The 10527-nt window shown below is 45.8% G+C and overlaps 1 protein-coding gene and 1 non-coding gene across 2 annotated transcripts in view; both read left to right on the top strand.

The window, feature by feature from the left end:
- The window catches only part of LOC106811274 (short transient receptor potential channel 4-like), a 10440-nt gene extending 1902 nt beyond the window's left edge, over positions 1-8538 (top strand). Inside the window, exons 3-12 of the mRNA XM_014814836.1 lie at positions 4260-4450; positions 4772-4932; positions 5348-5538; positions 5736-5906; positions 6170-6342; positions 6942-7066; positions 7345-7450; positions 7619-7732; positions 8088-8196; positions 8320-8538. Of these exons, the coding sequence (XP_014670322.1) occupies positions 4260-4450; positions 4772-4932; positions 5348-5538; positions 5736-5906; positions 6170-6342; positions 6942-7066; positions 7345-7450; positions 7619-7732; positions 8088-8196; positions 8320-8538 (1560 nt within the window). The remainder of the gene's footprint in view (positions 1-4259; positions 4451-4771; positions 4933-5347; positions 5539-5735; positions 5907-6169; positions 6343-6941; positions 7067-7344; positions 7451-7618; positions 7733-8087; positions 8197-8319) is intronic.
- Trnap-ugg lies at positions 3416-3488 on the top strand. Its single transcript has one exon. It is a non-coding gene; the product is annotated as a tRNA-Pro (tRNA).
- Positions 8539-10527: the final 1989 nt, after the last annotated feature.

The following is a 10527-nucleotide window of genomic DNA, read 5'->3' as shown; positions in this document are numbered from 1 at the left end:
ACCTCTGCTCTTCTCCTCTCTTCCGTTCTCCCCTTCGTCCAGTCTCTCTCTCCCCTCTCTCTTCTCTCTTCTCTCTCTCTTCTCTCCTCTCTCTCTCCTCGTCGAATTCTTCTCGGTACCTTGTCTCTTCTCCTTCTCTCTCTCTCTCTCTCGTCTCTCTTTACTCTCTCTCTCTCTCGTTCTCTTTCTACCCTCTCTCGTCGCTGCTCCTCTCCCCTCTCTCAGACCTTCTCTCTTTCTCTATCTATCTATCTCTCTCTCTCGCCCTCTCCTCCCCCTCTCTCTCTCTCTCTCCCTCCCATTCCCTCCATCCCTCTCCCTCCTACCGTCCCTCCATCCCACACGCTCCCTCTCCTTCCTACCGTCCCTCCATACCCACGCCCCTCTCCTCCTACCGTCCCTCTCATTCCACGTCCCTCTCTTCCTTCCCTCTCTCGGTCCCTCCTTCTCATCCTAACTCTTTCTGCTCCCTTCCTTCCTCCTTGCTTTCCACCCCCACTCATCTCTCTCATTACAACCCTCGTATTACAAGGGCCTCTGATGTCTGGCTTATCGCTCACTCGACATTCAACGTCAAACTGCCGAGGACATCGAGAGCAAACATCCTACACATCGCTTCTACAATGCAGGACGTCGAAGATGTGATCTATCTTGCTGGCAGGGGAAGTCCAATTCATGGAACTGCCACCGCATGCGCCATCAAGCTGGCAACTGACGCATGCTTTTCACTAATCGCTTGACAAATGCGTGAGCACACTCGCCAGCTTGCAATAATGTTGGACAATAATATAAATTATAAATGTGAGGGCAAACATACCATGAGAAATGTCTTGCCGTTATTGGCACCCCATATAACATGAAACCAATAAGAACCGAGCATCATTATTCATAGTTGTTGTTTTTTCAGTAGAACCCTTTAAATTTATACGCCCACTGAGACAAGCTCTCATTCAGTCGTAACGACCTGACATATACAACGCCTATCTGATAAAGAAAAAAATACTTGCTCAAATTGCCACTATAGATTAAAATGGATACTCTGGAAGGTTGCTTAGCAACCGTACATTTTGAGATAAAACGATCCCACACTGAGTTCAAGGTATTCTAACTCTGCGGATTAGCATTGGGATGACGACCTCTCTCCTACTGCCCAATCACGAACACAAACTGATATCATAAACTGCTAGCTCGTACCGGGACACGAAGACAGTCCACCGCACAGCAGACGTGAGAATACTGCTGTGTGTATACGAGTCGTACATTCCGCTGCCTGCTTTGTGTGTGTTTGCGTGCGTGGCGTGCGTGCATGCGTCATGCCCGTTGCAGGCAACATTGTTGTGATAATGTGATTGCATAAAGTGCATGTCATGTCCAGAATGTTGTGTGAGTGATATTCTTATTGCAACAGCTCGTTCCTTATACTGCTCTGTCTGATCCCATATCTCTCCATGCCCGGTTGACTCTATTCTCGAAAAAAAAAATCTACGGTAGGTATTTCCGGATCCCCACTTCAAAATTAATTATGTTAATTTGATAAATAAATAACCGTTGTCCCTGCTCATTCTGGCTCGCGCAGTTCAGTTCGGGGCATCTGATCGTGCAGCCAGATCGTACGTAGCTCAGTGGATGATTACAGATTGAATGTCTGCTTAGGTCGTTGCAAATGCAGCAGTATTACACAAAAAAGAAAGTCTTCAAACTCCCTTGCGCCCATTCAACTTCGACTTTAGGTAGCGCCTCGCTAGTCCTGCCTACATCATCAGCTCCTACAACTCCTATTAGCGACTTGCATCCAGCCTCAGCACACCGACACTGCAACAGGTGCCTGAAATCGAGAAAGAAATTCACCGGTTACGTGAGAACTTAGTAAAGCTGAACTCTGCTTGGATATATATTAATTAACGTTGCTGATACACCCACTAGTCAGATTTAGAACGCCGAGTAAGCCACAGGAAGCACAAAATGGCCAAAGTGATGAATCTGTTTTTGATTGAGGGAGATGCAGCGTGATGTACTGAAATGCCATGGCTGAGCACTCGTGTTTTTTGATCTCGTGGTTTCTACTGGAATACTCAGTCTTGCAGATCCGAGCGCAAGCAATTTCTGCGTCACTTGCTCGACCTGTGTGCGCACACAGACGAGATGAGCGGTGCTCGTACGTCAGAACTCGGCCGCCGCAGATGGCCCACCTCTGTAAGGCATCCTCAAGATTTCCTCGCTTCGACCCTTCGCAACCTCAGACTATCTCAGCCAATAAAGAGTTACATATTCCTTATACTTGCAGCACCATATGAAGCTTAACGATAGCGGTCTTTACAAATGCAAATAGATAGCTCATGTTAATTTCGCTTGTAGCACATTGCGCTAATTGCAACGCTGAAATTAGTCGAAGGCCGAGATATGGGCTCAGAGGCATGCCGTTCAAAACCGGTTTGCTGGTGTACGTCTTGGTAAGAAGTTTAGTCCCCTTTGGATTTCTAATGCTTCTCATACCACTTCCCATTCAAAATCTGTCAGAAATAGTAGTTGTAAAGTCTCCCGTCTCCTATACAGTTCGCTCGCACACTCCAAATGTAAACGTGAATGGTTTGTATGCAATACTGACTGGGAAGAATGGGTGAGAGCTGGAAGGCAATAGCTTTGCACGTAAGACACTACGATTTGGCCAGCAGTGATTTAATGCCAGTATTCTCACCTTCCCGCCCTTGGTGTGTGCACTCGAGTAGCAAGGCTTGTCATGGTAAGAACAGACCATGACACTCATCTATATCCATGGTCTCGTCGTTTAACTAGCAAGTTGTTGTAGTAAGTGCGCAGCCCCCGCATACAGATCTGCTTCTGTTACAACAGGATGCAGGTGCAGGGCGATGCCACAGGATGTGGAGGAAGGAGGGCAACAGAGAAGAGCAGAGGAAAAGGGGAGGAAGGAAGGAGTAGAGATAGGAAACGGGATGAAGACGGTGGGACTGGAGAGATGAGAGGCAGAGGATGTGGTAGATGACGATCGAGATGGGAGAGAGGAGTGTGATGGCGAGGAGAGGATTGGGAAGAGGAAGGAGGTAAGGAAAGAACCAAGAATGTTGATTGTGTCGCAGACTGGACAGAAGGTAGAGGAAGAGAGAAGATGGGAAGAAGGTGGAGCATTGGCAAAAACGATAACATAAGGATAAGGTGGAATAAGGCGGTAGGAATAGAGGGTGGAGGACGGAGAGTGGAGTAAACTCAGTGAGAGAGAAGACCTATGCGACTGCGGGAAGGAGGGAAATCAATCGCTTTCTCACTAAAGAAAGCTGTGTGTTTCTGCCAGCAATTTCTATATCAACTGCTAAGGAACTCTAAACCTGTCATACGATGCAATCAGGAGTCTATCAATATTGATATTGATATTGATAGACTCCTGATGCAAAGGCATATTGGCTCGTTGGTCTAGGGGCAATGATACCTGCTTTGGGAGCGGGAGATCCCGGGTTCAAATCCCGGACGAGCACTAAATTCTTTTGTATTGATGTACACGTATACTTCTTTGAGTTAGGCAAACTCGAATTGCGCAACATCCTAAGGCTGATAGGGTCTATGTCCCCCAGGGTACTGCCGGAACGTACCCTGGGTCCGGTCCGGTATACCGGAACGTACACTGGTAACTATCTGATATGGTTAGGGTTAGGGTTAGGGAGTAGGCGTAGGCGACTCCCTAGACTCGTTAGTGGAGACCAGGAGTAGGCGAGGTACGGTCCGGCATATTAGATAGTACCAGCAGATCATATAAATCACGTTGATTTATATGCTCTGGTACCAGGGTACATTCCGGCACTACCCTGGGGGACATAGACCCTCTCAGCCATACTAATTATGGCTGAGAAGGTCTATGTCCCCCGGGGTACTGCCGAAACGTATCTGGGTACTATATAATATGCCGGACCATACCTCGCCTACTCCACTAACGAGTCTAGGGATCGAGTCACCTACGCCTACTCCCTAACCCTAACCCTAACCCTAATCCTAACCCTAACCATATCAAATAATGACCAAGGTACGTTCCGCCAGTACCCTGGGGGACATAGACCCTATGAGCCATACTAAGTTACACAAATACTGTTCCCACACGCTCCCTCTCCTTCCTACCGTCCCTCTCTCCTTCCCTCTCTCTCCCTCCTTTCATCCCGTCCTCTTTTTCTCCCTTCCTTCCTCCTTCTTTCCCACCCCCTCTCTCTCTCTCTACAACCCTCGTATTAACAAGGGCCTCTTATGTCTGGCTTTAGCGCTCACCCGACTTCAACGTCAACTGCCAGGACTACGAGAGCAACAGTCCCTTACACATCGCTGTCTACAATGAGGACGTCGAGATGGTTGAGCTACTGCTGGCGAGGGGAGTACAAGTCATGGACTGCCACCTGCATGCCATCAAGCTGGGCAACACGGCCATCTTTTCACTACTGCTTGACAAGATTGCGTGAGCACACTCGCAGCTTCAATATTGTTGACAGATATAGGAAATTTAAATTGAGGGCAAACATACATGTAAATATGCTTGCCGTTTATTGGCACCCCATATAACATGAAACCATGAAACCGAGCAGTCATTATTCATAGTTGTTGTTTTTTCAGTAGAATAGCCATTTAAATTATAGCCACATGACAACAAGGCTCTCATTCTATGTGTACGACTGACATAGACAGCGCTCTACTGATAAAAAAAAAACTCTCAAATTGCCATCTATAGGTATTAAATGTGATATCTGGAATGGTTTGCTTAGCAACTCGTACATTTTAGAGAAAACGATCCCACACTGGAGTTTCAAGGGTATCTGAACTCTGCGGAGTTTAGCAGTGGGATGACGCCTCTCATCCTAGCTGCCCAACACGAACACTATGATATCATCAAACTGCTGCTCGACCGTGGACACAAGATCAGTCCACCGCACAGGCCAGACTGTGAGCGAATACCTGCTGTGTGTATACATGCGTACATGTGCCTGTTTCCTGCCTGCTTTGTGTGTGTGTGTGCGTGCGTGCGTGCGTGCGTGCGTGCATGCGTGCATGCATGTGCAGGCAAGCATTTGTTTGTGTATGTGATTGCATGCACGTGCATGCATGCCAGAATGTTTGTGTGAGTTGAGTAGTCTGTATTGCAACAGCTCGTCCGTTATACTGCGTCTGCTGATCCTCTTTCCATGTCCCGGTTGACTCTATTCCCGAAAAAAAAAATCTGGTATTTCCTGGATCCCACTCAATTAACATGGTTTAAGTTTGCATCACAAAAATAACCGTTTCCGCCTCATTCTTGCAGTTAGTTCGTGGCAAGGGCTGATTGAGCCAGCGTACGTAATTACAGTTGTAATGTCTGCAGGTCTGTGCAAGAAGCAGTGTAGGTACAGCAAGAAGAAGGAAAGTCTGACAAACTCCCTGCGCCGCATCAACACGTTTAGAGCGCTCGCTAGCTCTGCCTACATCAGCCAGTGCTCCTACGACCCTATACTGACTGCATTCCAGCTCAGCCACGAACTGCAACAGTGTGCCGAAATCGAGAAAGAATTCACGGTTAGTGAGAATTAGTAAAGCTGAGATTTGCTTGTGGATATATAAATTACACGTTGCTATAACCCACAGTCAGATTTAGAAGCCGAGTAAGCCAGGAAGCCAAAAATGGCAAGTGATGATTGTTTTATTTGAGGGAATGCATGCGTGATACGTGAATGCATGGCTGATACGTGTGTGGTTTTGATTGTGGTTTCTAGCTGGAATACCTCAGTCTTGCAGACAGGCTGCAGCATTTCAGCGTCAGCTTGCTCGACTTGTGTCGCACGACAGACGAGGTGAAGCTGGTGCTCCGTCAGACTGCAGATGGCACCACCTCTGCATCCAAATTTCCTCGCTTGACCTTCGCAATAGATACTAAGCAAAAAGATGTACGATATTCCATACTTGCATGCAGCCAGATGAAGTTGAACGATAGCTGGTCTCTTTACAAATGCAAAATATCATGTTAATTCGTTGTAGCACATTGCTAATGTTTGCAACGTGAAATGTAGTCGAAGCCAGATATGGCCAGCACCGTTCAACCGGTTTGCTGTGTAGTTGTAAGAAGTTTTATCTTTGATTGCTAATGTTCTTCATACACTTCCCATTTCATAATCGCAAAATAGTAGTGTAAATCGCACTCTACTTACAGTTCCTCGCACACCCAAATTGTCAACAAGTGCTGTATGCAAACTGGATGGGAGAATGGGGAGACTGGAAGGCAATGAGCTTTGCACGTAAGACACTACGAGTTGTGCCACAGGTGATGTTAATGCCAGTATTCACCTTCCTCTTTTGGGTTGCACCGAAGAGCAAGCTTGTCAGGTAAGAACAACCATACATCTCATTATAATATGGTCTCCTTTAACAGCAAGTTTGTTGTGTAAGCAGGCATGCATACAGACATGCTTTGTTACAAGGAGCAGGTGAGGGGGATCACAGGATGTGGAGGAAGGGAGGGGCAACAAGAGAAGCAGGGGAGGGAAAAGGGGAGAAGGAAGGAGGTAGTAGATGAGGAAACGGGAGGAGAGGAGGTGGGGATGGGAGGAGATGGGAGGAGAGGATGTGGTAGATGAGGATCGAGATGGGAGGAGAGGATTGGGAGAGGGAAGGAGGTATAGGAGAAGAGAGAATGTTGTGTAGCAGATGGAAGAAGGTAGAGGAGGAGAAGATGGGGAGAAGGTGGAGCAGTTGGGAAACGATAACAGGAGAGGAGAAGGGTGGAGGAGGAAGGAGGTGGAATAGGAGGGTGGAGGAACGGGAGGTGGAGGAAACTCAGGAAGAGGAAGACATGATGCGGGAGGGAGAGGAGAAAGAAAGGAGTACTTAGTAATATACAGTGGTTTACCATTTGTGCCCAATTTTCCTGTGACGAAGTTTCCCGATCTCACATATACCTCCCATGTGAAACTCCATCACCTCAGGTGGTGGCAGTCTCCCATCAGCAAATTCATCAACTCGACTGTCATGTACATCGTCTTCCTGCTGCTGCTCTTTGCTGAGACGCAGCTCTACAAGAATTTCCACACTAGAGGCCCGCCAAACACCGGTGAGATACGTCGACCTTGTACACTTCGTTGATGTCACACAAAACCAATGCTAACCACACTCACACTATATATATATATATATATATATAATATATGTATATATATACCTCTTGCACTAGATGTTAGAACTAACAAAACAAAACACTGCACTAACTGTAATTAACAAACCTTCAAAATGCTTCGACAGGACAAAACCAATTGGTTAAGATTATAAATTTATCAATTACCAACTGCAATTAGACATGTGTCTTCTAATTCAACTATCTTTGTGTGTAAGGCTTTGAATGGCCTATCATGATATGGGTGATGGGATTCTTGTGGGAAGACTCAAAGCACCTCTACAGAGTCGGCTTCAGAAAGTACTTTGGTGACTGGTGGAACTGGTGAGTGCGTGCGTTTAAACGACATCAATATTATATCATTATATTTTATTCATTCAATATCTTTCACACGACTCCTTGTGTTTCAGTGCTCCACCCCTGCTTTACATAGCATTAATGTGTACACTTTCTTATTGTTGCCCGTAGCATGTAATATCTTTGTTACTTTAGCTACAATATGACAATGACATTGTCATTCATTATCAACTTTGCTGCCTGGCTTTGGTCATATCTGGATGTCAAGTGGTGGGGTAACAAGTACCTTGAGCGCAAGTACTGGCATGCGTAAGTATGAATAAGTATAATGTAGTGAAATATAATTTAAAGCACCATAAAAGTGAAAAAGTCTTTGGTGTAGTTCCACAGTGGTCACTGCTCTTCTCCCCTTGAGCAAGGCACTTTATTGTGGCATTTTATCATTTGCTTCAGTTGGCACCTCCTGTAGAAATGGGGTAACTCGCCAACGTGAAGTTCATTTTTTTAACTAATTGATGATTGGAAGATACAAGGTACAACGATTGTATCTCGGGCTTCAGGATAATAGAATCTCGAATTCCTGGAAAGATGTTTTATGCCTTAGATGTGTGAATGCTGTGATAAATGTGGCAGACACAGCAATGTAACTGTTGACCATTTCCAGCCACGATGCCACGCTTATTGGCGAAGGTATGTTCGCGCTCTCCACAGTGCAGGCATTCAGCAGGCTGCAATACATCTTTCAGATCAACCAACACCTTGGCCCTCAGCAGGTAAACCAATTATTTGTTATTTATATAACCACTGTGCAGAGTAGCTGACTGGCTCGTGTACTTCTAATAATTAGAGATATAATGATATCTCGTAATTACAGCGCATTGTTTACTATGTTACAGATCTCCCTGAGCCACATGATTCAGGATATTCTCAAGTTTCTGAGCCTCTTCTTCCTCGTGATGATTTCCTTCACGACGGGCCTCAACCGCCTCTACACATACTACAGCGGCATGGTCCGCATCGATCAAACAGGATTAAAGAAGATCCAGCTTGGCTCCTTCACCTCGTACGTGCCTTACGTCCACAAGTATAGCTGCAACCTGCAGCACTTCACCTGACCAATATGATTTCACGTGTGCCATATGTCTTTATTTTACCTGCCCAATATGCTTTCACCTGCGCCATAAGTCTTTGCGTGCTCAGAGTGAGTCATCTATATAATGTCACACAGGCAGTGACCGATACTACACACGATGACAATTCTGGTATACCATACTGTTGCTGAGAGGGCCTATGTCCCCCGGGGTACTGGCCGAACATACCCTGCATGTTACGGTCCAGTATACCGGAACGTACCTGGTACTATCTAATATGTCGGACGCGTACCTCGCCTACCTCCACTAACGAGTCTAGGGAGTCCGCCTACGCCTATACTCCCTAACCCTAACCTAATCCTAACCCTATCAAATAGTGACCAGGGTCTGTCCGGCAGTACCCTGGGGGACATAGACCCTATGAGCCATACTGTAAAGTCTCGATCGTTGCCACTGCCAAAGGCCATATACGTGTTTCACAGTGGCAATGATAGAGGTGTAGTACTGGAGCTAACCAAGAGCTACCTGTTTCTAGGCTCTAAAGAAACAGTCCCTACGTACATTGAAAGACCAATGAAAGAGTGCGGGTTCATTGACGTTAGTCTCACAGCCTATATGTACAACGATAGGATTCGAAGAGTAAAAAAACAAATTACCAGAGAATAACTGTCGCAGCAACATTAATTGCATGTGGTGACAAATTCCTGGCTAAATTAAATTGATAAATTAGAAATTATGCTTGTGTCCGTGATTGTGACTCACCTGTAACAGCAGATGTTCTTCACTGGAGTACCACTGAGCTTTGCAATAACCGAGCGCGATCAGCCAAACGACTGAGCGCGGACTGGGAACTAGGCTTGCATGCACGGGAGCCATGTCTGCACTATCCATATAGCCAACCCACACCTTAGCGCGAGCAAATTTCCCACTCTCTATCCCGCATTATCCTGGTGCATGCACAGAAATAAGAATATCTTAGTTAATATATGACACATATTGCTTTGAGTTCGGCTCCGGAAACACGAAAATTCTGGCTTATCTGCTTATAATTAATCCTGGCATAAAAATTAGTACCTAAATGTGGCATGAAATGTACATCTCTATATTCATGTATTTCTGAGCATCATCGCATACATCACGACAGAGATGAAATGAAATTGCTGCCTGATGAACTCACTGTCACTTTTCTGGAAGCTGTTGGCCATCATGGCTATGAGCATGTTGAGGAGACAAACAACCACTATGACGTGGTAGCTGGCAGAATAGCACGTAACCGACACCTGCAAAACAGACGAAATTTACTATATCGTAAGAGAGATGGAGAGGGAGACAGGGAGAGAGGCAGCGGTAGAGAGAAAGAGGGGGAAGGAGAAGAAGAGGGAGATGGAGATAAGAGCGATAGATCTTAAGGATATAGGGACAAGAGAAAATGATAGAAAGAGAGAGACAGAGCGAGAGAAATGAGAGAGATAAGAGAGGAAAGGGGAAGGAGAGAGAGGGGGGAATTCGATAGAGTGAGCGAGAAAGCTAGAAAGACAGGAAGGAGGAAAGGAGGGAGGGGGTAAATGTGAAGAATAAAGGGAGGGTGGAGAGAGGGAGAAGTACCAAACCTTCTGTGAAAGGAGTGTTTGTTGATAATGGATGTGTGCTGTGGCCTAGTTTTCGATGACAACGTCTGCTGACTCCACAGGTGAACATCGCAAACACAGACCAAAACAGCGTCCTGAATAGTTGACTGAAACGCTGCACAGGGATAAACTGCTTCAGCGTTCCTGCTTCAGTTTGTACTGTATTCTCCAGCAAATCATGATGTTCGATTTACTGCTGCCACATTATAATGCACCATATTGTCTTAAACAGTTTCTCACAAAGTAAAATCAGGCTGGGTAAAGCTGCTCTTTCTAGGTGACACAGATAAATCTATTTTTGTAAAAAGTGAAATCGTGCTCGGCAGAGAAGTATATGACGTGAAGGTTGAAGTCAAACTATGCTGGCCAGGAAAATGAGACGTAT

The sequence above is a fragment of the Priapulus caudatus genome, unplaced genomic scaffold, assembly GCF_000485595.1.
Source record: "Priapulus caudatus unplaced genomic scaffold, Priapulus_caudatus-5.0.1 Scaffold522, whole genome shotgun sequence".
In the NCBI taxonomy this organism is placed as follows: Eukaryota; Metazoa; Priapulida; class Priapulimorpha; order Priapulimorphida; family Priapulidae; genus Priapulus; species Priapulus caudatus.
The sequence above is the reverse complement of the archived record's forward strand: the minus strand, read 5'-3'. Positions and strand labels throughout refer to the sequence as shown.